We start from the raw sequence: 27,662 nt of genomic DNA on the forward strand, positions 1-27,662 counted from the left end.
TACCTGCATTAGTTATGCAGAGGTGTACTCCAGGACCCCATGACATCACTTGTGGGTGTGGTTACAGGTGCAACACAGCACCAAATATGTCAGGAGATGCAGCCTGGTGTTAAGTTACTCTTTAAGTACAGTAATAGCAAATGTGCGTATATTACATTCCACTGTTGCATATCTCTCAACATTTTCTAAATAAATCTAAAGTGGTTGGGTGTGCTGTAGAGCTGAACCGCCGGTCTAAACTTGAGGTGACCACAAAAATGAAAATATTCCTCCATAATATAATATCCCCCCCAGGTCTGAGTTAACTCCAACCAAAATTAAACCACTTAACTCCCTCTCTGCCATGGTTCTGGAGCGTTTCACTGAACAACAAAGAGCATCTTTGTAATGTCAGCTCACGTAAAGCTTCTCAGACTGTACACTGTGAATGTTCATCTGGACGTGTGTCTACTGTATAGAGCATCTTTTTAGATCATACATACCAGCGCATCACAGTAAACATGACATGAATGTCTTAAACAAATCCAATGTGTTGATCAAAGCTGATCAAAATCCCCACAGAATAAAACCAACCTAACATATCTGCTCTGTAGGAATTACAAGACAGGGATCATCCTCATGAAATGCATAATCTTTTAACACACATGTACTGTTTCGATACGTGAACTGCCTAGACATTCAGAATTCTTTAATACCTTTATAATTGCATTAATCCTTAAATTAGAGTTCTCAGAAACACCAACAACACCAAATAATAGAACGTTTAAACATCTACAGTTCCTGCTGCTGACGAGGACTGTGTGATACAGTTAAAAGCTCCAGAACAAGTAGATGGACCTTGATTGTAGATTGTTTTGTCGAGGACAATTTGAACTGCCGAGCTTTTTCACCAAAAAGTGTTTAACGTTATATTTAACTGTGAAAGTAACAACATATTCATCGTGCTATCAAACATGAAATCCGATAACTTTTTGTAACATCTTTACACCAAATGTTGATGCTACCATCCATAAAACCTCTCCTTTCAGTCTCTTGGGGTGTCTTATCATCCCACTGACTTGGGAACAGAGGAAGTCACAAAACTCAGACATCCCTCATCACAGTTCGTCACATTAAGTCTAAGTTTAAGTCTGAGGCCTACAAGCTCTGCCACTGTTCGGCTTTTCTCACCGACCCACTTAAAACCTTTTCAAGGTCTCGTAAAAGAATGTCCTCACTGAAAAAAACTGCAACTCCTCACTGTCTGAGCACAAAAGACAGAAGCATGTGACTCCTTTTTGTGGGATGTTTTACCAGAAGTTTGCTCTCATGGAATTCATTGTTTCCATTGATCGCGGTGCAATCTGCATTTCTCATTAAGCCACATCCTCTTCTTGCATGACATGGGAGCATCAAAGTTCAAAACGTAGCATAATACTCATCTGCACACATACATAGTTACGTCTTTGGCAGGACACCCTACGGTACAATGCCAGGCTCCAAAAACGTAATAAACAGAAAGTTTTATGAGTGGCCAGAGCTCTGATGCTGTAAATATTAGGTCTGTCTTCCCACTCTCATGACTATGCACCTGCTAAAGCCACAGCCACAAGGGAATGAGTGTTTATTTTCTCTAATAAAATCCCTAAACCTTATGTGTGTTTGTTAGGGATCCACCGAGAATCCCAAATCCTAAAACAGTCACGGGGGATTATTTCACAGCTCTATGGGGATTTTCCCACCTACACCTCAGCTTCTTTCTTCCAGCTTCTGCATGTCCGCATGGTTCGAGGGGTTGAGAGGAGGTAGGGAAATATTGAACCCATTTGAAAATACATTTGGTGCAATAAACACCATTTTGGGTTTCCGAAACAGACCTGCGGCAGCTCTTAAACCCCAGGTTTAAATTGAGGCTGACGAGTCTAGTCAACATTCTGACAGCACTGTCAGAGAAGACTTGTCAAGTAAAGAAACCCTCTCCTCTTTAAAACTGAAGATAAGCTGCAAGTTTCTTCTGCAAAGCAGCTGAAAATAATATGATCTAACAACTACTTTATTTTTATAATACTTAAATGCAAAACATGTCACATGTTATATTTGCCAAGGGAGAATAAAGAGGTACGTACACTGTTTGATTATTCATATTTGCAGCCTCAGGCACTCTTCAAACCTGTTTTGACAGTTTTATGTTTCATGCAGTCACCATTTTAGTCTACAACAAATGGAGAGGATGGAATTTGTTTTGTTGGCAACTTGTGTTGTTATTAATACTGGGAACACTATTTTTCCTATACAGTATGCACTATAACCTGAGTGATACAAACACACTCAATTCGAAAAAAATATATTTTAATCATCAAAAAACAGTTAAATCTTCTATTTAGGAAATAATCATTTTAAATGGAATATTTTGTCTGAAAACCAGAAGTCTCATTGTTGGCTCAATGACAAACTAACACCATGGTACTGTATCTAAAATGCGTTGAATACAGGCAGCTGCAGTTTTCACTATACACTGTGCCACTTAGTTAGCACAAAGACAGTCCTTTATCTCATGGCATGGTCCCTTTTCACCACACAGCAGCTACAACATCAGTGACTACTGACTCAGAAACCTTGATGGCAAATGTAGAGTAACGGTGTAATGTTTCACACACTAGAGTGTGTGTGTGTGTGTGTGTGTGTGTGTGTGTGTGTGTGTGTGTGTGTGTGTGTGTGTGTGTGTGTGTGTGTGTAAGGTAGTTTGTCCAAATGTATCAATAAAACTCAAACTTGTTGGGACACGAAGGAAAAGGTAAACCCAGGTGAGTGCGTCAACACGGTCTGAGTGCAACAGACATCCGTTATCTTGACGGATCAAATGCAAAGGCTGAGGCGCCCCCTGTAGGTTAACTCGTACAAATGCAGCACTAAAGCTGAGAATAACTACTTTTACCCCTAAACGTCAAACAGTGGATTAGACAATGCAACAACATCGATCAAAGTCAGCGTGTATCAACAACGTTGTGTCAATCATGTAAATCAGGTCAACAATATAACAGACTATCAAATACAAAGAAAGTGTCTTTTCTCATCAACACAACTCTCTAAAAATGCTACAAATACTGTAAATTACTTAAAAAGGCACCAAAAAAAATGTCGGTTTCCATACAACATTTAATGAGGCGAAACAAACAGCTTACCTGTCTCTGTGTGTGCTGTTGCAGTGTTTGTTCAATGGTCCATTCTTTTACAGAGTCTGAGTCGCTTTCTGTCTGAACTGCCTGAAAACTGATTTTTTTTCTTTTCTTTTCTGCGGAAAATAGTCTCCTCCGTATAACTGGATGCAATGAGAAGGAAAAAAGGAAAACTGGACGGCACAGGAAATGATGACGCATCTGTATGGAAATCACTTTGCTAAATACAATCGAAGAGACTGAGGCTTATCAAACATTTGCAGAGACATTTAAGTTGTCTTAGTTTAGTTTAACAGATTTCAATGAAGAGTTAAACTGCCCATTTCTAGACGTTTGAGTTTATAAAAGGTAGAAGCATGCCAACATGCTTGTAGTTTTGTTTCAAGGGAATTTTACTGCGTATGTTTTCCATTGGCAGTGTTAAATTGATCGTAAAAAAATGTTGCCAACACAGTAAGCAGAAACATGTGTCAAAATCCAGTTTTAATGCCGTAAATATTTTAGTTAGTGCACATCCGAAAGCAATTTTGCATTTATATGATCACAAATGTAAGACGAAACCAAGACAAGGTATACCAGTAGATTGAAATAACACTGGGAACAAAAATTAGTTGGGAGAAAGTGTGTTTAAAAGCAGTGAGTAGATGCATCTGCATATTTCTCATAGTGCTGCTGAGCGACGTTGACATGAACTCAAACTATAGAAATTGTGTTCACGTCATTGCAGACTTACAGTCTGGTCAAGGCCTGCAGCTATTATAAAGCACAAAGACATTTCAACAAATGATAGAATTACAAATATTACATAAATTTATTTCAAAGTTAAAAGGTATAACATGTACAATAGTTAAGAACACTTCCATAGGTCTGTACACAGCCCAACTACACACACAATCAACTCCCTTGCTCTCAGAATAACACCACTGTCATACTAATGCTGCCTGATAGACGACATGGACATTCCTAATAGAACTGATAGAAGAGCCAAAAATAAAAGACTACTCATTAGATTTGTTGAGTTGAAGAGAGCACAGACTTCAAGAGGGTCTTCAACAGACGAGGATCAATAGCACAGCTACGATTACTATGACATCACCAAGAGATTGCATCGATTCCTGCAACGAGGTTCAGCGACACTTCTTTGAGATCCCAAATTTAAAAAGGTAAAGCGTGAAGTTATCAGACATTACACATTATGTTAGGAATGAAGGATTCAAAACACATTTATAAAAGATTAATTATAAAACATGCATCTTCAAAGAAGGCTGAAATATTTATATTGTACACTATTTCCTTTCTCCTATGGTGAGAGCAATAGTTTCAAGTTATATTAGTTTTTGGGAGTGGAAAGTGCCTACCAGCTACATGCTAACAGATCATGACTGCAGCCAGGAGGCTGCTCTAGTTATCCAGTTCACCAACATCTGGATGTTTTACTCTGAAAGCCAGTAACTGCTTGTAAACGTGAAAGACTTGCCAGCTTTGGAATGACGGGACTCCACCTGACATTGTGGCTAGAAAGAGTTAGAGAATGTTACAAAATATTCACTTGAAAGATTTATTTTGATCTCACATTTATTAGTCTCTCCCATCAAATTATTCACTGCAAATTCTCTGGTGACTTGGCACTTCTTCAAACTAGACAGCCTGCAGAGAGTAAATTATGCTTTAGGAAAAATGCTTTTCATAACTGTTCATTCAAGATTGTGCAAAGATCAATTCACTGTGATCTCTTGTGCTGCCTGCAGACTAAAAAAAGAGCTCCCAGCTTTGATCGTACATTTAACAGGGACCTCTACTCTGCAGATCTGCATCTCTTCACCATGTTCACCTGGGAAGTGTACACTGGATGAGATACAAACCACAAATGAGAGAAAGGAAGTGATATAAATTGAGGGCTCTGTCACAGTGATTTCTTTTTTTGCTCCACCAGTAACTCTCGTTTAACTCAGAACAACATGACGGTCGAACACAGACTTCCTCTGTTCCTGGACCTGCCTCCTCCAGCGCTGCTGGGCATGCTCCACTTTGTTCAGCATGTTGGGTCGAGAGTGTGAACGAGACAGAACGTTGTGAGCGTTGGCAAAAGGCTGCTGGTCCTGAAAACACAGAATATATATATTTATTTTTTTAAACACATAATTAGCCTAAAAGGTGTGACATGGGTCAGTGGGTCATTTATAGTAGGAAAATAGAAAATGCACAAACTACCTCATTAAATTAATTTAAAAACAAATTAGACTTGGATTTTCTAATTTGTTCTTTATTTTGAATTGAATGTCTCTCTGTAAAGTATTTTGTAACTTGTTTTAAATGCTCAAAAATAAAGTCACAACTGTAACTCTCAGAAGAACACATAATAAGAGTAACTGCAAGAACAAGATTGGGAGGACCACAGCCACAACCAACATCTGCGGCAAATGCGTTGAGGAAAATAATCAAATTGGGCAGATTATCAGTTGGGCAGCTTCTCTGTCTCAAAGACTGACTAAACATTACAAGCCCACCATTTCCTCTATAATTAACGTAGCAGCAGTACTTACCCTTATACTGGTTTTGCTTTCAAATCTCTCCCCTTTGTTTTGGTCCAGTAAGCTACGTACAGCGCTACAAATAGTCTCAACTTTGGGTAAATTAGATCATTGTCGGACTTCTGTCATTTAAAGCTTTCTCGAGCAGTTTTAACAGCAAGTCTCCAACTCTGTTGCTGTGCCACAAATACAGTAAACGTTAATTGCGTGTCTTCCATTATTTTCTGACAAACAGCTAAATAACATCTCCTTTTAAATTTACAGTATTTAAACAGTGGGCCAGCATCTATCGAAATGTTCACACTAACCTTGTAAAACGTTTCCGTTCATAGCCACATTTTTGCAGCAAAAGCTTTGTTAGGAGAAACCTCTCATATGTTACTCTTGATGAAACCACACCGGCGTGCTGTCACGGTTTTCCTTTGACAAACCTAAAATACCATAATATCTCAAAACTGAGTCATACTGGAGGAGGCCAAATTGATTTACCGCCCTTTGAATGCACTTTCAGCATTTGTATTTAATGGTGCTTCGTTTTTCTGAAATAGTATATAGTGCAAATAAAAACTATATCAGCAACTAGATTTAAGTTGGAGGCTAAAGATCGGACTCTGTTTTTGCAGTGCAAAAGAAAAAAAAAAAGAGTGAGTAGTCTTTACTGCCTGAAACTAATTTATAAGATAGTGGAACATCTGTTTGTTTCTGTTGTACTCCAAAACATAACCTGCCACTGTAAGAGTATGTACAATGTATAACCCTTTTGGGTTGAAAATTAATTTTAAAAAGATTGGTCACTCATTTAATGAAGTTTAAGAATCAGGTTAGTGGCAAACACATGTACAGATAGTGTGATATGAACAAAAAAGGGTTAAAGCTGATGAGAGTAGATCACTAGTTTGCCAGTTCTTTGCCTGTGAATGTGGTTTCTAATGGACCTGATACGCTGTGTGTTTGAAACCAGTATTACCACATAGCTCTTCTTGAAAGATCTGTTTAGCTTGGAGTAGCTGCTGTCACACTCAATACAAATTAACATTTCATGTTTATTTTGCCTAAATATTCAGATTCAGTATTATGTGTTTATATTTTATGTGTAATCTGTAAACTAAACATTTGTTAGATATTACCCATAAAAGATGAATCCCATGTGACATGTTGTCCAAAGGGAGGATTGGGACACATAATGAAATTCTCATGCCAAGAAAGAACTTAGAGTAACTCTCTCAGTACCAGAATTACCATAATATAAAAACCTACAAAAATGTTAACAGTAAGTTGTGATGCTGAACTATCAATAGGAATACATACCCCAACATCATCATCATTCTGGATGAGCTGTGAATGTCCAAACAAACGCCTCTTCAATATGGGCTCCAGGAGAGTCAGGTAGACCATGTACAGCAGCAGCAAGCCCAAGATGGAGAGGTACATTATGATGGTAACCTAAATATTCAGAATGATTACTGATTGGTTTGGTTTCCATTGAAAGGATCCAAACACATAAAGCGCAGTGGATTAAGTGAAGTGTAGTTCTGAAACAATTATTGACAGCAATTTTGATGATCTATTCATCATTTAATGTACATTTCAACCAAAACTGCAAAACATTCACTGATTCCAGCTTTGGTTTATTTTATCTATTTTACCATCACTGTACATTTAATATCTTTGGATGTTGTTTAAACGAAACAAGCTATTTGATTTTGTCAAATGTAGGGAAAGATGATGGTCTGGCATTTTAGAGACCCAGCACTTTAAAAAGGAAAAAAAAAAAAACAGATGAATTGATATTTAATACAGTCATTAGGTGGCGCACAAGAGTGAAGTACGTGACAATACAGATAAAAAGGAATTAACAATCCTTTCAACGTGAACTTACCTTAATGGTCCCCGAGCTCCTCTCTTCATATTTACACTCGCAGCGTAAACAGTAGGCCTCCACATCTTTTCCATCAACCGGCATCGGTTCAACCACATGGAGACAGTTACTGAAACCAAGAAAATAACATTAACAAGTTAGCAGGAAGCAGGAAATGGACACTTCATGTCACTCAGGGAGGTGTAATGACGCATCACTTTTCATACCAGTCTTTAAGAGAGACATTTTGTTTGTAGATTTGACCCTCGATATCTCTGTATGGCGGGCAGATGCATTTACAACGGATGTCTTCAGAATTCTGTAACAGATCACATATATTATGTTGTTATTTATTTTTCCTCTTCACACATACCTGCACATTTCCCTGGTAACACACACACATATATATATATATATATATATATATATATATATATATATATATATATATATATATATACATACACACACATATATATACATATACATATACATATATATATATATATATATATGCCTTCTTTTTGCTACTTTAATCCTATTTAGTTTCTGTATTGACTTAATGATCACATCGTTCAGTTTTGTGTTCCTTTACATTACATGTTCTATAAAGCAATTGCTATGATTAGTAGTAGATAAATAAACTCATAACCTTTGTTTTGATCTCATCCATAATGTGAATTTGTCTGCTAAGTGCGTACTGTACCGTTTGTCACTTTAAACTAACAGTAAATATGAATCATTAAGTTGGTTATTGACTGACAAGCAGCGAAAAATGATGTTAGCTCAGTATAAACTCAGTTCTCCTTGGCAACACCAAGGGAAACTAAGGCGGTGTTGTACAACACTCCTCCTTGAATCCTACCTCCTTGGGATTTGTGAGGCTTATAATGTGACGTTTTGTTTAGCTGGCGTTTGATGCCACGTTAGCTCTAGCAAAACCTCCGACATCATTTATCTGAGCGTCACAGGAAAGTCCCAAACGCAAGAGTTTGCATAGCTAACGTTCATCTGACTGTTGATTTAAAGAGATGGCGCTTCAGTTAAATGAGAACTCATAGCAGAAGCTAGCTAACCTCTGCTCGCTCAGATTAGCCTTACCTTCGCTGTCACTTGGTTTAAAAGCACAAAACAAGCCACAGAGAAAGCCTCGAGGAGAAACACAGACTTCATCTTTAACCGTCGGTAACAGATCAATAACTACCGTTCAACTACTTCCAAAAACAACTCCAGCACTGTGTGAACAACACCTTAACTGTCGACTTTAGCCAACAAGCTACAAATGAGGTAAACAACTGACTAGCAGTTTCCGGAAGTGGTGTTCGGTTCCCTACCCACAATCACCGAAAACGAGTTCCCGGGAGGCGGGGAACTGTGAAATCCTTAACATCAACGGCACGTATTTTTTTAAATCAGTCTGATTTTGTATCACATTTTAATAATTATTAACGCTCTAATTTAGTTAATAAATTTTAACAATTCAGAAAAAAATCTGAAAAAAACCCTCGCTACACTCCGCCCTTGCTAATAACCGATTGGTTATAAAACGAACGCACCTTGGTTCAAATAGTCTGATTGCCAAACGCTGGTTAGGCGACTATTAAGAGGTCTGAGGAGAAAGTGGGGTTACAATCTGACTGCATTGATGAAATAGTTAGCACATATAAGATATGGAGGAGACATAACAGGATCTAACATAGTCACTTTATACATTCTAAATCTGATCTTTATATTTGTTTACATATATTTACACTACCTGTAGGGCCTCTTTATATATCTCTCTTTTACACTACTTGTATTTATATTTCCCAATTATTGCAATATTATTGTGTCTTGTTCAACAGTCGCAGTTCCCTTATATTCCAGGTAACATACATGGGAAATGAGATACAAAAGTAACTTTATCTTAATTTCTTAAATAAGTAGCTCAATGTACATATGTTGTTACATGCAGGCAGGCAGCAGTTATAAAGAATGTTGCCAACACAGTAAGCAGAAACATGTGTCAAAATCCAGTTTTAATGCCATAAATATTGTGTTATGTTGATGTCGAAATTCTGTCTTGATGATGAGTATATTTTAACTATAAGTTCAAAATGTAAGTTGCTTTGGATAAAAGCATCAGCTAAATTAAATGTAATGTCATGTCACATAGGGTCATGGTGTATATGTGAATGAAATGCAATAAACAATTAAGAACGTTCTGTTTGGTGACATAAAAAATATAAAAATGGGGCAATACAAACACAACATAAGTTTCCTATCTTTATTTACAGCATATTGGATGTACAAAAACATAAAAAATATACATACATGTGTCATCTGAGACAGGTGAATAGCTCAATTCTATTTTACAGGACTTTTCATTTCTTTTCATGTACGCCGAACAGTTCTCTTTGGTTGCTAGTAAACAATATGCAAATATACTGATGCATCCTGCTTTCAGAGCAGTAGCACTCACCCACACACCTTTGGGTATCATATACATGAGCCACCAGCAATTGCAGCAATGCTTGACTGTGAAAAATGTACGTAGTTACTACAGTACATTCACGTTTCACCTAAAACTTTTTACATCATATACAAAACATTCATCAGAATAATTGCTTTTGTGGTGCCACTACTTCTTTAGTAGTGCTAATGTTCCCGAGAAAACATTTGTGCTATATTTGTTTCTGACATGTAGCAGTCTTTCTTTCAATTAAGCCTGTGAAAGTAGCCTATGTTAAAACTAGATACACACTATATATATACAGGATCACTGACATTCAGTATAGTATATCTGTATAGTGACAGAATTTAAAAAAACATTTTTGTATTGATTCTATCAGCAAATGTCTCACCATGTTGGCATGTACATCTTTGAATCCTGAGATGGTGACTTTAACATCTAAAGTCATTACAATTCTTCTTTTGCCTATCAAAATACGTTTCCAAATTTCAAAACAAAGTAATCCAGATCACCATCTGAAGATGGCCATGTAGGTTTACACTGTGTCACACTTTATCACTGATCATTCTCCCTCTCATAGCTCCACTTGTCATCTTTCTCTTCAGGAACAGTTTTATCAAGTGTGTAGTCCGCTCTCGTGTCACTCCATGTGAAAACAGATAACTACAGAATATTCTTAAAGGCATCAGTGGATAAAACAGATACTGTGGCCAGTATCTAATTTAGGGTTTTCAAGAAATATCCAGTAACCGCCCATTCTAAGGGCGAAGGAATCTCAGGACTTTGGAGCGCAGGAAGCGGATGAATGATTTGGGGAACATTTCTCTTGATTCTTGTGCTGTGTAGTTGAAGAAGTTCTGTGGGTGAGCCAGAACATCAAACAACGCCCTCATGAGTTTCTTGTCCTGATAAGAAAATGCATTGCATTAATGGAAAAGGGAAAAAAGCATGTGATATAGTGTGAGTAGCAGCCTGTATTTCCACAAGTCTCCAAAAGAGGGCACTGCATGCTCACTGGACCTCAGAACTGAATAATGAATCAACAGAAACACAAATCAACAAGTGAAGGATAGTACTGATCTGAATATCAATAATGTCCTGGTGGGAACCATATCATTGACATGTCACTGGTCTTCCCTCAGTTCTCTACTTTCTGCTCTTTAATTTAATGGAAGCATACAATGTACAAATAAAAGTCTGCTGCAGAAACCTTCCATCTCTTCATTTTTTCTTTCCTTTCAGTTTTTTCCATTGTCTTAGTGTATTGCACATATTTTCCTATTTAAGGTGGTGTAGATTTAGTTAGTATTGATGTCAGGATGTAGCATTTTGTTATGTTTGTTATGTATGCTTTCCTTGGTTAGGGAAATTGATGTGTGCTATTTCAAGACATAGTAATCAAACACTGTTTGAATGCCATTGATATGATTTATTGTGCCAAAAAATAAATGTCTTAGCTCTGGCCTTAGGTTAGAATACACACACAAAGACCATAAGTGCTCCTCGTTAATCAATTGTGCTCACATACCTTTAGAATTTCTTGGTGATTCTCTGAAGCGTATAATCTTCCATCTCTGACTATGTCTTCTATCAATTCTTGATAGTCCTCTGAAACAAATGAAGTACATAAAAGAGCTCATTGACGAGAATAATAAAACAAACCACATGTGACACTCTGAGGTAGCAGCATCATCGTTGTTAAAGCAGACCAGTCTCGTACTGTAAGCTCATGAGGAGTCTTTCCCTCAGGAGTGACCTGGTTGTAAGTCGAAGTTTGATGTGCTTTGCTTAAGGCACATTTTTGTAGAATGAGAGTTTGTTTATTTGCTTCGGCGTGCATCAACGTAAAATCAGTCCATTTGTTTCCACTAACAATCAAACACCACCGCAGCGGTATCTGGATACTCCCAACACCATATTTGTCTCTTACACTAGTTATATAGCCCCAAACATCACATTTCTTTTTTACCATCATATGTCACATATGGGACCTGGAAGCCTTTCCCACTGTTTCCCTCGTTGGACCTGAACTGTATCCAGAGCCTCTTGGAGCGGGAGGTGAAAGCGATGGGACGTTCGTATGTCTGACAAGTCTCGTAGGTTGTCACCGAGTTGGAGAGAGCTGTGAAATGAGCACACAGGACGGTATCTTTAATTAGCTTACAATCATAATTGAAAGTTGTTAGTAATAGCATAAAGATATATTGCTTCTCCTTGGTAAAATTGACACCAACTGAAGATATTTTAATACCATTTTGGCATCAAGATTTAAAATAACCTCTAACACTTAACCTTAAGATAAAGGTTAACCTCCTAGTGGTATAGCTTTTGCTAATTACACACAAACACAAAATCATATGATGAAAACGTACAGCTCTTTCTCATTACTAAGTAGTCTCCGCACTCGTCCTCAATAGGCAGAAAGATTTCTGGGACAACAATGAGGATCCTGCGTTTGGGCGGTGGGTTGATGGTCCAGGTGCATTCCACATTGGCTGGGTAGTTTCCCGGGTAGTTGGGGGACTCGATGAAGCCAGAAAAATCCCCAAGCTCTCCTCCACATTGTCGGTCTGTGACGGGACACATGTGTCAGACAGTTTTTTTTGTTCTTGGTGCAGCAAAGTGAATTATCTAGAACTAAATCCCAAATGTCAGTGTCTATGTCTACATGTTCCAGATGAACTAGTGCGTACCGACATACATACTTTTGCATTGCATGAAGTTAGTGGAGCCATCAAAGTCGGTGGTGGTATTTCCAGGGCAGGAGACGCAGTAGTTCTGCCCAAACTCTCCTTGATACGTGCCGATGGGGCAGCGGATGCAGCGGTGTGTGGTGGTGTTATAGTAATGTCCTGGAGAGCACTGGACTGCAGGAGCAGTGATAGAGGGCTGTTAGTTGATATGATATAATGCCCCAACTATTCAAAACTAATTACATTATACATAGAAGATCAAGCTAATAAGAAAACTCAAGCTAATACAAAAACGTATCTAGAGGTGTATCATTTTAAAAGGACTTGAGTGCCTCAATGTATAGACAATACAACAGCTGCAGAGGGCGGCAGAGTTCCTGTCAACACCCAAAATAAATCCAGAGTCTCACAACCAAATGATACTGTTGTGATGCCAAGTGAAAAAAATAGTCCGTCCAACAACCACATATGTTTCAATTTATCGAATAAATTTGACAGGTTTTCATAAACAACCATCTAATCCCTCCAGTTATGTTAAACCAAGAGAGAAAAGAACACTAAACTAAACTGGAGTTATTTGTTTTTTACCCTGAAACAACAATAACAGAGATGGCTTTCATACCTTTAGTCTCACACTCCTGAAAGTTAACAGCTCCACTGCGCTTGGTGACCAGGTTCCCTCCACAAGGGAAGCAGGTGGTGCGTCCCACTTCTGACTGGTACGCTCCCAGTGGACAGGGCGAGCAGGGGATGAAGCCGTCATGAGAGTACTGACCTGGGGAACACTGACCTGAATAACAAGAGTCAAGAGTGTGAACTAAGACACAGCACATTGTAACTCTCTGATAAAACCTTTAGAGCTACATCACTTGGATTGAAGTGTTTTCTTTTAAATCTTTCATGTGTAATATGAGAGAACATATTCTCTCCTTCTATTGAGATAAGATATAGCAAGCTAAATCAAATGCTAATGGAATAATGCCATGTTTTATCTGCAATGCATAACTCAACAGAGAGTAACTCCTGGGTGACGAATGCAAACTGGGAGCCAGTGGGAGTGTGCTGATTGCTTCTTGTTGTTTAGTCTGACAGAGGAGATGGGATCTGGGAGTCAGCCACAAAGTGATTCTGATAACAGCACAGGAGGAGACCAAAACATGGTGGCTTCTTAAGCTATTATTCCAGACTGAAAGAAGTCCCGAGTTCATCTTTTGAATTCAAATACATCTTTAACATCTCAGCTCGGGTTTCTTTGGCTTTACACAAAGCAGAACATCTGCCGGGGAGAGATCTTTATCAGTGATCCACTGCTTCCTGTGTGGCTCATATTCACAAAATAGTTATCAACATTTTGTCTCCTTCTGTGGCTTAATTGCTTTTCTTCTGCTTTTTGTTTATTTATTCGAGATTTAACATTATATTTATACTTTGTCTTATGAATTTTCAGATCCTTTTATTTAATTCTCTAAATACTTTTTTATTAATTGCGGCACAATTTAAGTCATTGTCATTCCCAACAGGATGAAATCATAAAAGCCAAATAAAAAAATGTCTTTCCATAATCTTACCATAAAATAAAAGCTTTCTATGATCTATAAAGGAATAGTTTTACATTTTGATAAATGTGCTTCTGCACTCCCTTGCCCTTTCTTAGATGAGAAGATTGATGCTGCTTTCATGTTTGTGCGGTAAATAAGAAGCTACTGCCAGCAGCCAGTTAGCTTAGCTTAGCACAAAGACTGGAAACAGGGGGAAACAGCTTACATGACTCTGTGCAAAAGTAATAAAATCTACCTATCACCACCTACCACCACCTCTAAAGCTCCCAAAATGTCAAACTATTCATTGAATGTGTATATATTTGTCATGCTCTTAATTTGATTGTGGATGTCAGGTTGTGAAAAACTGTGCAGAACCTTGATGGCTTACAGAGAGCCATCATAAGTAATTGCAGTGAAGGTGGGTGTGATTTTGAGCTACATAAATAAAATTGACTTGACTCTCTTACCTCCACACTCTGACATGTTTCGAGCTCCGACCACCTTGGAGACGTCTCTTCCTTCCGGTCCAGGACAGACTTCACAAGACATCTGTGCCTCCTCATCCTGATACGTTCCAGATGGACACAACACACACCTTCCCTGATCCCCGTCGTAGTAAGTCCCAACACTGCAGCTCACTAACAGACAGGTGGGGAATGATAAGGTTATTAATTCAATGATTTGTCTTGTAGCATAACTCACACATACATGTGCATCCCTGACTGCAAACAGAGAAATATTTAACTATATATAGGCCTGCAATGTTTCTCCAAGAAGCTGCTAAGCTGGGGTTGTTTGTCACATCGCTGAGAGCTGATAGTTTAGTCTTAGTGCTAAACACATCTATTATTCTCTCAGAAACAATACTGTGATATAAACCAAGTGAAGAGACACATGTAATTATTCAAGCTGATGAAATCAAACATTTTCCTCACAAACCAAACACAAACACTTGAGTAAAGATACCCAAAACAAACTGTAATTTACACCAATTTTATCAGCCAGATCAGTGCCAGGAAGGGAGATAGACCGTGACATGCAGACAGGAATACAAAAATATAGCAGCATACCCTGTGGCTACACATAATCAAACAGTCCTAACCACACTGTAGATTTACATCATAAATACAGCAGTTCAATTGCATGACAAGACCAATAAAGTAAAGTAGCCCAGACTTCACACTACAGCTGCCAAGTGCAATCAAACAGGACCGTGCACATACTTGAAACATATAAGCACAATGAAGAGCATCCTTTACACATCAAAGGCTAGCCTGATCAATTTAACTGTTGACAGATTTGAGAGTTTTACTTGCACGGCAATGAGCAATACAAGAATCACTGACCTTGACGCAGTTTAGCATAGTGTAGCCGGTTTACTGGAGCTTTAAGTGTCCGTACTCAGTAGGGTACCGCTTACAAAATTACTTCTGTGTCATGATTTATCACACCATTTTTGCTTTTCACCCAGGCATCTTCTGAGTGTTTATGACGAGTTATCTGCTCAATCTCACGCACAAATTCCTTTGAAGGTTTGGGCCTGTAACCAAGACCACGATCTCAAAGCAAAATACAATAATTATTGTGTTCTTTGTAGCTTACATATATATAACAATTGAGAAATTATTGATTGTGTGAACCATCACATATCTTCCATATTAGCTTAAGGTCCAAGGCACTAACACACTCTGTAAGCAAGTGCGTAGGGACACACATATGTGTGCAAAAACCCAGCATTAAGCTGTTAAAATTCTTTTGCAAACCAACCTACAGCCATACACAAATCACTGAGACAAGAGAGCTCCAACCCTCTCCACAGCTGCCTTTATGGCCCACATCTGACGCATCCTAATACTTGGTATAACATGGCTGTGCATCAGGGAGGAACTTCTAATGCTACCAAAAGCAGACTCACATAACTAAATCAAAGAGAGTATTCCCCTCAGATCTTACAAAAGTGTCAAGTCTTGATTAAAGGGACCAAAGCAAAGTTTTACTCTGGTTCCTCCCATTCAGAATGATGCCTGTAATTAATTTGGGGAATTACTGCGTCTGTCTGATAGTCTCAAGAACTTGACTTGAAAACTCAAGTTGATCTCACATAAGAATAACTCAATTAAATCCCAGGCCTTTGGCACAAAATGTGCTTCAGTTGTAGCCTCTAAGCAGCCTGTAAGCAGAGAAACAACTATCTCTAAAAGCCCAAAACACAAAAGCCTTAACGTAGATCCATTATACGTGGCTCAGCAAATTGTTCGATTTTTCTCTAAAGAAAGAAAATGTAATTCTCTCAAGAGCAGTTCATTTTTTGAAGCCTATTGTTTATTCTGAAAGACCATGAGGAGCCATCATTGCATTGTCCTCAAACAGCTTTTATTTGACAGAGGAAAGCAGTGAGAGAGGAGAGAGAGTGAGAGTGAAAGAGAAGAAACCTTGAAGCCTTTCAAATGCAAAGAACGCTTCTATAGAGTCCTCGAATTGATGGCCCCAAAGAGGTTTAAAAGACCTTTCACCTCTATTCAAGTCCCCAGTCTTTGCCTACTTGATGACATAGGAAAACACTACGGTATCACAGTGGTAAGGAGCTGAACCCAATAAAAGGGGTCAGGTTTCTGAAACCCCCCATTCTGCTTGGCCCAATCGCTGCTCGCGCCCATCAAGCGGAGGCCCAAACAACTGATGCTAATTGATTCCCATGGTGTGGCTGAAGTCAATTCTCTTTAGCAGTTTAGTGGCTGGGGGTCATGCAAAGTGGCCCCAGCTGGGAGGCAGGGGGGACACAGCACTCAAACTGCCAGCTTGAATCAACAGCACTTCCTAAACATCTTCAGTGTTAAAACAAACACGCAAACAAGTTGACTACAACAGTCAAATAGACGTGGACGTGCACCATTCATTGCATCCCTGGATCGCTGTTTATCTGTTCGTACTTGTTTTATTTTTGTATATAAATGTTCATTCTGATGCAGGCACATGCAAACAATTATCAACAGTACAAGTAAGAGTGTGGACAAAACAATCTTTCTATAATTAATAAACTAAATCATGAATATGTTACAACAGAAACAACGTCCTGGAATACAACACGATGCCAAAACGAATCACAGAATCAGAGGAGAAATGCTTTTAAAAAAGAGCACAGAGGTGAGAGCAAACTTTCTCCAAATGCACAGAAGGCTGTGTTGTCATCTCTCTCAGGCAGAGAGAACAAGCCTCAAATGGGGTTTTCAATGGAGTGGGCAAACTGAAAAGGACTAAACTGCACTCCGAGCTAAGCCAGAGCGGGAGGTGGGGGAGGAGGGAAAAAAATAGAGCTCCTTTAAAGAGCTGGAGGTTAAGAAGAATGCCTTTCAGCCCCCCTTTCCTTCTCTCCCAAATTACATGTCTACACCCCTGCCATGGCCAATAGACTGCTTAATGTTGACCTGAAAGCATAGCGGGGGAGTTAAGGAATCAAGACACTTAAGACCTGTGTAACTGAAAGATAGAAATAATGAACAGGAGCAGTTTAGGTTTAAATCATGTCAGCACAGCACAATGGTATAATTAACTTTGATGTGAATGTAGAGGCCCAGAACATATGGTGTTACAGGAGAGTATATGCAGAGTAACGCTGATGATTTTCCTTCAACAATCGATATCTCAAGAAACAACAGGATAGTTTCTGACACGCTTTTGTCTCCAGTTACACACTTTCATCAGTCCAATTCTTTAGCGGGGAAAAACAACTTTAAAACACCTTATCAGAGTTGTGTGTGGTTTACGAATGATCTGGGTCGACATCAGATTCAAACATCTTCGACAGTGGTGCGCAGATATCGAACCAAACGCATACCATTTGAATAAATATTTAGACATCTCAACAGAAGAAAGGCACCGGTTTCCTCTCTCTGATATAAAGACGGCGTGCAGCAGGCAGCAAACTTACTGTGAGGCCCAAAGGTAGGGGCATACGGTCCCAACAGCCAGAGAAAACACATACCGGCCTCCAGCTCTCAAGCACTGACAGTGTGCGGTCTTTTTTAATGAACATTTTCTCCATCACAGGTTGTATATAAAACTCCAACCGAGAGGCAACAGCTACCAAGAGACCTGCCGCCAGCCCTCATGTTACACTGTTATCCCAGGGAGATGCTGGAAGATCTCACAGCATGGAGGGCCAACAACAGCCTCTCTGTTCCTCCATGCCAGCTCGCTCTCCCCTCCAACCAGCTCATTACAGCATGTGTGCAAACCAAATATGGCACTCATCTGGCCAACACCTGCTCAAAATCCAATCATTAAACCAGCTTAATATATCAGCTAAATATATCTTACTGACAAGAACCGTTTCGATTGCATTAAGACATGACTATGAGTCTACTGTGTGTATACGGCCTCGTCAGAGGCATTGCTGCCTTGTGTTTGGTGGTTGCATCTCCACTCTTAAATAATCCAAAGCATCAATGTATCCAGCAGACGAGCTGCCTGGCTGAAGGTGCATGTCCTGACCACAAAGGTGTCTGTGTTGAATAACAAGTAAATACAAAAATCAAACTCACCACACTTCCTGCTCACAAGCACCTGTCCCCCCACACAGTGCCCTGGCAGTTCTGCCGGCTTGCCCAGGCTCTTGGCGAGCTCGTAGTCAGACCCGGCAAAGTGCAGGTGGAACTGTTCCCGGTTGATGGACTTCCTCAGGGTCCTGATGGTCTTCCTCAGCCTCTTCTCTGAGCGTCGGCGCACACAGTTCAGGTCACAGCTCTCTGCTGAGAGAGGCATTTGATTCCACCACTGTTTCCACATCTAAATGTCATACTAGCGGAAATTGTACATTCATGCATGGATGCTCACACGCTTGCCTTGACATTTGCACAAATGCCCCATCAAGTCAAGGGAAAATACAAACCAGGCCAACACTTATAAAGAATTTAAGGACATAAAACAAAAACAAATTGAGTGCCAACCTCAAGCCCACCACCATAGCCAAGTCAAAACAGGAGATACTTTCACAGTTTGGTGTGTTTAGTGACAAACAGACAACAGCGAACAAAAGATGGAAAACAAGAAGCAAAGGTTGCAGGCAGGCAGAGGAGAAGCGCAGAGAGACCAACCTGTTACCTCCTCTAGGTTCACGTCCAGCTCAAACTCAGCTGTTATTGAGGAGCTGTCCTCCTCGCCAGCCTTCCTGCCGTGGCGGCTACGCATTCGCTGCCCAGACGAGGAGCAGCGCAGCCTCACAAAGCTGAACTGGACATTTTCAGTGAAGAGGAACCTGCTATCTGTGGACATGGGAGACAACCACCCCCCCACGACCACGCCACAGCCAGCAGCCACACACAATCGCACAATTGTTAAAGAAAATTATAGACAGTATTACAGGAAAGAAACAACACACACCATTACACAGACAATCACAGTAATATATATGCAGTTAATTTGATAATGAAAAGCTGGAAAAAGTGATGAGATGTCACAGTGATAGTTTCCTTTATTTGAAACAAAGATGTGCTCTTTCAGGGACTATGAGGGTTGTAAAAGACCATGGCAAAACCCTTTGGAGAAGCAAAATAATCCTACAATCGGAAACCAATTTGATTGATGGCTAGGTCAGACTCAACTGAAAGGCATGCTATGGCTAATTACATCCTCCCCTGTCACAGCCAGACAAAGTGCTGTGCGGAGACATTCAAGACACCCAAAACCACATCACTTTCACCACAAATTTCTTTCACATTTGCCTTTGGTTTTTGGTTTACTTTGAAGGAGCCTTCAGGTCTGCTTTATCTTCTAAAGACTGTGGCTTTAGATGCTGGCAGCTCTTGGTAAACCCTAAATGTTTTATAACCAGTAACATGAAAGAGCTGTAATTGTAATCCTGGTCTATCAGTGACCTAAGTCTTGTGTTTGGAGGCATTGTTATGTTTGTTGTGTGGCAACCTCTATACCTGAGTGTGGTGAGTTTAAGCTCTCCTTGAGCTTCTCCTGACTTTTTTTTAAGTTGCATTTTGCAGTGCCAGACTTGAATGTGGCTGTGGTCTTAATGCGTGGAACACTGGCCATTTCTGGACCTGCAGGACAGAGGAACTGAATTTTGTTATTTTGATCTACTAATATATCAACTGCAAACAAGGGAGTTGTTCATGAGTTACCGTTTTGTGTCGCAGAGCGGAAATGTGTGATGTTTTGTACTTGCCTAAGCAATGCAAGCCGCTGTTGTTCCTTTGTGCATCAGCCAAGCAGGGCAGAGGCATTCCACAGGTCACCATATAGGAATCCTCCGTCCCTGCAAACACACAAGAGGCCGTGACACGCAGATCAACACAGACAAAAGTTAAGGCCACAAAAGCCAAGTCAGAGAGGGTAAACAAGCAACGTGTCGGAACACGAAGAGCCACTCTGCAGACTGTTGTTGACAACTAGATCTAGAACAGCTTGACTTACTTTCTAATTGCGGCTCCAATAGCATGCTTAAGCCATGCTGCTTCATATTTTAAAAACATAGCTGCATCAGATGATACCTGAATTGGGCTGTGCCATGCAGTTTGGGTCTTATAATGCCAGAAAAGCTAATGATGCACCTGACTGTGTCATGGCAACTGATTGGATCAGATATGTCCCAGACGTCACTTTTCTTATTTCATTGAACTTCTGGAAGGCTTTCACTCTAAAACGGCTATATGAAATTGTTGGCAATGGTTGGACACTGACGGCTAAATTGGTGCTCAATTGAAGTTAGTCTTAATCTAGATTTGGGTATTTTTCGGCATTTAAAACATGGGAACATGGCACGAGAGAAACTGACTTCATTGCAGGAACAAAAGTGTAACACAACTGACAATGACTCCTGTGTTATAAAAGAGCTAGTGTATGTACAGCTTGCAGGCCATCCTTGGTTCATGAGAAGAAAACACTCGAAAAGATGATGGATCCTCATATAGTAAGTGATTTGAAAATTAGTGACAAGTGACTGTGCAAACCATGCACCTTTTACATTTGTGATCTTGGTAAGCCAAGAGATTTCCTTTGCAGTACTTGTGCTATGGAAATACAATTAGAGGTAAACAGGCAAATCATATTATTTGGAGATCTGGCTCAATCAACTCACCACTGCTGATGTGAACTTGTGACTTGCAGGTGAGGAAGCAGCGGTCCCCTCCCTCCTGCTTACTACAGTTCAAGGTAGGTTTAGAGGGGGGTTTAGCAGGTGGGAAACCCTCAGCCTCTAGATGGAAATCACAACAAAACTCCAAGGTAAAAAATAACACTTTTGATCGTAACAAGGAGGGAGAGGCTTAGAAGGTCCAACATCCTGACAGCACCAGCACCATCGTAGCATTTGGAATGTTTTACTCAAGCACAAGAAAACCAAGTGACAGAGAATTAAAGAGAAAAAGAAAACAGAATTCAAAGTATCTCCTGTTTTTTGTCCCCCAGGTTTTAGTCCAAAATATGTGAGGTGACACAATTTCCAAAAAGTCAACAGCACTCAACTGTTGGGAAGAGGCGCTGGCTTACCAATGCAGTCCTTTTTGTTCCAGTGTAGCTTATAGCCAGGATGACAGAAGCATTCAAATCCACCCATGGTGTTCTCACAACCTTGGTCACAACCACCATTGTTCACACTGCATTCGTTTATATCTGAGAGGAAAGAGGAAAATCATTATTATAATTACATGGTCCATGTTCCCAACACATCAATGAACAATTTTGAATGCTTTTTAGCCTTACACATTTCTCAATTGAGCGCTTGTGTGTTACGCTCAAGTTGTTATGTGTATAGCTCCCTCCACCCAATTCAGACTCACCTCCGCAGTGGGCCAGCCCATACATTGTGTAGCCTTTGTTGCACAGACATTGAAAACCACCAGGGGAGTTCACACACGTGTGACCACATGTCCGCTCAAAAAAACATTCATCTATATCTGTAATTTAAAATCAGGCAGGTGACATATAAGCAGGGCAGTCAGTTGCACTCAGGAGGGATTTCCCACACGCACACACACATTTGCATTTGATTGTGAACTTTCACACTCAGCGAAAAGTGTAGTTAATGTAGTTAATCAGGTCAACATCATTAAAGGCATGGATCCTGATCCAAAGGTTAACAAAAGAGTAGCCTCAATAACAAAAATCAAAACACAAGAAAGGAAACTGCCAGGTAAAGCACAATATCACACAAAATGTATGTCTAATGTCTAATTATCTGAAGTTTTAAAGGTTTTGTTTTGGGTGGTTTGTTTTTTCACAAAACAGTATAATAACCTTACATTTTATTAGTTAAAACAACTAGATTTGTTTTAATCTACAACTTAAACTCTTCAATTATGCATTCTGTGGTCAGGTTACGTCTATTAGAAAGGATAAGGTAAAACATAAGTATGTACACAGATCCTATGGAAATGTCTGCTCGTGTATTTATGAAAGTCTCACTTTGTCCCAGTCTTTGTCAACTGTAAAGAGTTTAAATAAAACAATTTAAGAGCCATTTCTACCTTGACAAGAACGCTCATCTGTCAGCAGCTTGAAGCCTTTTCTGCAGTTGCACTCAAAGCTGCCAATGGTGTTCCTGCAGAAGTGTTCGCAGCCGCCGTTGTGGAGCTCACACTCGTCAATATCTGTAGAGGAACAGGTGATATCCTGTCACGCTATACAGTTCCACAGTTCCACAGTGTTTCAAAAACTGGAGACTTTTTTATGGACTGGCAGTCTGACCTTTGCATGTTTTTCCATCCGGCTGCAGTGTGAAGCCGACTGGGCAGCTGCAGCGCACGCCTGTGGATGTGTCTTTACAGGTGCAGTCGCACCCACCATTGTTCAATGCACAGGTTTCTGAAATTACAACACAGTGTGAATGTAAGTGCATTCACTTACATTCCTACTTGTGAACAATGCTGCGTTATTCCTCAATGTCAGATGCTAGATCCTTCGAAAAATAGAACATTGATTTTCTGAACAAAGTGCTTTAAAAATACCTGGACTGCAGAATCCATGTAATATCACAAATATACGGTTTCTTCCATATATTTTGAATTATTGTTTGAACACTTTAAAGCCATGACAGATATTTAATTTATATATATAAATGATAATCTAATATTGGTTTAAACACGTTTAAATGCTGGTGGAAACAGATAAATGGTTTGTATGTTTGTATGTAGAGCACATCTTATACACTGGTTAGGTGCATGTTGACATCTAGGAGTACCCTTACAACATGTTTTATTTATAACGCAAGGGCAAGACTCCCAGAGCCCACATGCTAACCGTGTACTTGGGAAAGTGCCAAAGTTCTAATGTTTTACATGTATCAAGTGACCCAAAATCACACAACTGATAAATACCAACTATACAAGGAAGGATTCACACGCTGCCCTTCCCAAATGGAAGGAAAACGTGAAATGTACCACACTGTCACAAATGCATATTTTTCAGGGGGAAAACTGGGGGCGAGAAAGTGAGTGTGTAGTCATTTCACAGTTTGCTCAAACGACTTAGGAATGCATCACTTTACTAGACCTAAGTCCTCTTCCCTGTTTAACACCCCTGAGTGGTTCCTGGCAGCTCAACATGGCTTCAGCAAAAACACAGATTCCAAGCTGTACGCCTCTAAATGTGAGAGAGTCATTATTACCCATTAACAGCCTTCGTTTGACCCGTTTGTCCACCTCGGTAAAGGAAGTCGCGTTGTGGTCTGCGGCCTCAGTGGTGGCTTCATCTCGTTCTGTGACACACAGAAAAAAAAACAATCATTAATAGATGGAGAACCAATACACGAAACACTACAATTCCCAAATCAAACTTGAGTAATTTTAAAATTGATTTCAGCTCTGGGTGTTTGTATTGGTCACCTTTCAGTAACCAGATGCATGTTTACACTTGAGACTTTCCACCTGCAGTGACTTGGTGTGCTTCAGATAACACACAGATCAGTAAAGTGAATCTTGTTTCATTGCAGTGATACGCCTGGACCTCACACACACTGCTGCTGGAGGGAGAGATATTATCCCATATCTGACGGCTGATCCTTATCCCTCATAACCATTGTGTAGAAAAATGCACACTGAGAGATGTTTCATGTTACTGTGTTTTCATTGAAAGCTACACCTTGGGCTTTGGCTGGAGTCTAGTTTTGTTATATTCTGAACAGGAATTAAAATTAGGAAACCTGTGTTATCAGACACAAGAACCCCAGAAATGACTCATCTTTGAAAACTTGTAGATCTTGTAAGTATTTACAATAATTATGTGTGAGTATGAGCAATGTTTGGCTGCAAAGCATGACGATGAAATGACTGAGCTACTGGTCGGTCAGATGGATTAAATCACAATATATGACTGCACCCATTAAAGGATAAAGATATGCGTTGTCAGGGGGACATTGTAAAAAATGGATGTCAGAATATTAAAGACAACAGAAGATTTCAGAACAAGTGCATTAGTGCAGCACTTTGTCTTCAATGGTTCACATTCCCAGTGTTGAGCAACAACGGAGTCAACAAACAGTGTGCTTACCTACACACGACCTCTTGTCAGGCTGCAGGGTGTACCTGACGTGACACCTGCATATGGGGCCGCTCTCTGTGTCCTCGCAGGTGTGCTGGCAGCCTCCGTTGCCGTGGTTACAAGTCACTGCATGGTCAACAACATGCAACCACAAGACATATTAACAGTGCAACATTTGAGGCTGTAAGCATGTAGTGTGACGTTAGCTTCTTGCTGTTGAGCACGTACAGATGCAGCCTCTCTGGTTCCTGGCCAGCTCGAACCCTGGACGACACTCACAGGCCACACCCCCTTTGGGTGTCTCTTTGCAGATGTGGGCGCAGCCGTGCTCCTTATTCATACAGTTGAGGCCCTCTGGGATAGAAAGAGGGAGAGAGGTACACAATGAAACTCTCCTACAGTGACTGACCCGCTACACACAAAAGCACACATACTGAGAGATTAGTCTGGCATCTTCAAAGACACTGATTGTTCTCACGCCTTACACAATCCAAAAACATTAACATCAATGCGTTCTTTTTTTTTTCAACAAATCTGAAAAGACCGCAAGCGCAGAAAAGTTTATAAAAGTTCATTCCCTGAAGAAGAAAAAAAGCTTTCCAAACTCTTCTATTATATACAACAAATTCAATAATGCTTCAAGCTGAATCTCCATTTATATAGATGGGTCACAGCTGAGTGGATAAGTCCACAGGATTTAAAGGGGATGTCAAGACCCGATGGAGTGGAAAGTACTTGCATTTGAGTTGACTTCAGTCAAGAAAACAAAACAAAGGCCCTGCAGACTAATCTGTGACACAGACCACATAGACCCGAGTGTTGCAGTTATTAACTTATTTTGTTCTCTGGGACACATAGATCCTTTTCCCACAGCACGTTGCTGCTTCAGATAAAAGCTCAGTGACAGGCTTTCATCTGAAGCAGCCCTCATTGTGCCGTCGATCTTAGATTTGTATGTGAATATTGGAGATTTTGCTTCGGAATTCTGTCTTTTTTCAGGGCGTAATACAACAGATACAGTCATCTACAAAAATACACACACACACACAAACACACACACACACACACACACACACACACACACACACACACACACACACACACACACACACACACACACAAATAATGCTAATTCAAAACCGTATAAATAAACTGGGCACTGTTCAAACTTGTACTTTAAACTGTGGGTGTGTGACCAAATATCCTCAATCTTCCTGAATTGTACTTTAAGTATAGTCCATCTATGTTGTCAGGCTGACAGCCGCAGGAACGACTGCTGTTTACAGAACCAATGTGCATGTCGTACACTCACCAACAGAGCGGTGGATGCATGTGTGCTGGTTGTCGCTGAGGAAGAAGCCCTCTTTGCAGCGGCACTCATAGCTGCCCATGGTGTTAACACAAGTGTGTTGGCACCCGCCATTGTTGAACTTGCATTCATCCACATCTAGAGGACAGCGGATTGATTGCATTAGTTCAGTGTTTACAAAACTCTGGAATAGTATTTGCTATAATCACAAATCAGTTTTATTTAGGTTTTGTTAAAGGCTTACAAACATTGGGGATGACCATAAAGCTTTTTTTCAGACATAAATATTAACACATCTTTTAAATCACTGCATGAAGAGAACATGTTATTTACTGAGTAGTTTAAAGTCGACCTTACCTAGACAGTTATATCCGTCATGTGCCAAATTGAATCCGTCATAACAAGTGCAGCGATAATTGCCTGGTATATTGTTGCACTCATGTACACAGCCACCATTGTACTCCAAGTCACATTCATCAATGTCTGAGAAGTGAACACCACATACATCAATGTTCATACTGATCAAAAAGTCATCAAAACATTGTAGTCCTTGAACACTGGATAGTGTCTATCTTAAAGAAATAAGTATAAGTATAAATATCACAGGCCCTTATGGGAGTTTAGAGATGATACCACAATAGATTATAAAAATGCATCCAAACTCTGTGATTCCACTTTGACACTTTTTCATAATATTAAATGAATGTGAATCAAGCTGTTCAACAAAAAGCACATTACCTCCGCAGTGTTTTCCGTCTCCTTTAAACCCTGCTTTACAGGTGCACTTGTATGAGCCTTGGGTAGTCTGACAAATAGCATCAATGTGACAGCCATCACTCCCCTCTGCACAATGATCTGCTGAAACCCATACGGATCTTATAGGTCATGATTACCAAAACACATTTAAATAGTCTAATAAGTCCAATAGAATGGCATTTACCACATATGCACATTTAATGCTGTCATGTTTAGTGGGAATGTATATAAAAGAAGACGAGTAAAAAAGGAAGAGATTTAACGCTAAATCATAAAAGTCTCTAATAATAACAATTTGAGAAATCTAGTGAGAACTCACCTGCAAATTACAAAATTACATACAATATAACACTTATTTTACACAAGTATGTGTACTGGGAGCACATACATTCCTACAGTAGTTTGTATATGGCTACACATTTAGAAACTAAACGAAATAAATAATTTTAAAAATCCGCACTGGGGAAAAAACAAGAGCGCACTCCTTGAAGCGTGCGTAAAGTAACACTCTCCACGACTGGGAAACACAACACACACACACATGCACACACACTCTCAACAGTCCCACCTCGAATATCTGGAAGCGCTGCGCTTTGGCGACTATTTAACAAGAGCAAAAACAAACAAAAGTCCCTTGCAGCCCAAATAGCTCCCATGGTGATATGATCCAAGTTTAGAGGTCTTCTCAAAAGGACGTGTACGCACTGAAGTCGTGAGCGAGCGTCCGCCTCATTTTCATTCTAGCCTGTCAATCTGTTTCACAAGGGGCTTTAGAAAAGAGAAAGGAGTGAGTAAGTGAATGTGTGCGTGCGTGCGTGCGTGTGCGTGTGTGTGTGTGTGTTTGAGAGAGAGCGATTGAGAGCGTGCGAGCGCGTACATGTG

General features: G+C 39.9%; 3 protein-coding genes across 3 annotated transcripts in view; all 3 read right to left on the minus strand.

Annotated features, from left to right (window-relative positions):
• dennd2b (DENN domain containing 2B) overlaps positions 1-3,243 on the minus strand; it is a 45,229-nt gene extending 41,986 nt beyond the window's left edge. The window contains exon 1 of the mRNA XM_079216879.1: positions 3,162-3,243. The gene's annotated coding sequence lies outside the window, so the exon portion shown is untranslated. The remainder of the gene's footprint in view (positions 1-3,161) is intronic.
• Positions 3,244-3,952: 709 nt separating this feature from the next.
• Positions 3,953-8,717, minus strand: tmem9b (TMEM9 domain family, member B; the record flags this gene model as incomplete). Its single annotated transcript, XM_079216884.1, has 5 exons — positions 3,953-5,254; positions 6,995-7,129; positions 7,566-7,674; positions 7,772-7,863; positions 8,646-8,717. 5 exons carry the CDS (start codon positions 8,715-8,717, stop codon positions 5,099-5,101), a joined length of 564 nt encoding a protein of 187 aa, XP_079073010.1. The 3' UTR covers positions 3,953-5,098.
• Positions 8,718-9,804: 1,087 nt separating this feature from the next.
• scube2 (signal peptide, CUB domain, EGF-like 2) lies at positions 9,805-27,436 on the minus strand (the record flags this gene model as incomplete). Its single annotated transcript, XM_079216881.1, has 23 exons — positions 9,805-10,901; positions 11,525-11,604; positions 11,966-12,118; positions 12,369-12,566; positions 12,702-12,863; positions 13,312-13,479; positions 14,698-14,868; positions 18,772-18,978; positions 19,324-19,491; positions 20,158-20,280; positions 20,406-20,495; positions 21,318-21,434; positions 21,728-21,850; positions 22,018-22,134; positions 22,705-22,827; positions 22,925-23,041; positions 23,844-23,933; positions 24,725-24,841; positions 24,944-25,069; positions 26,028-26,162; positions 26,382-26,507; positions 26,763-26,882; positions 27,349-27,436. 23 exons carry the CDS (start codon positions 27,434-27,436, stop codon positions 10,755-10,757), a joined length of 3,066 nt encoding a protein of 1,021 aa, XP_079073007.1. The 3' UTR covers positions 9,805-10,754.
• Positions 27,437-27,662: the final 226 nt, after the last annotated feature.

This window comes from Taurulus bubalis, assembly GCF_910589615.1.
Source record: "Taurulus bubalis genome assembly, chromosome: 4".
Classification (NCBI taxonomy): Eukaryota; Metazoa; Chordata; class Actinopteri; order Perciformes; family Cottidae; genus Taurulus; species Taurulus bubalis.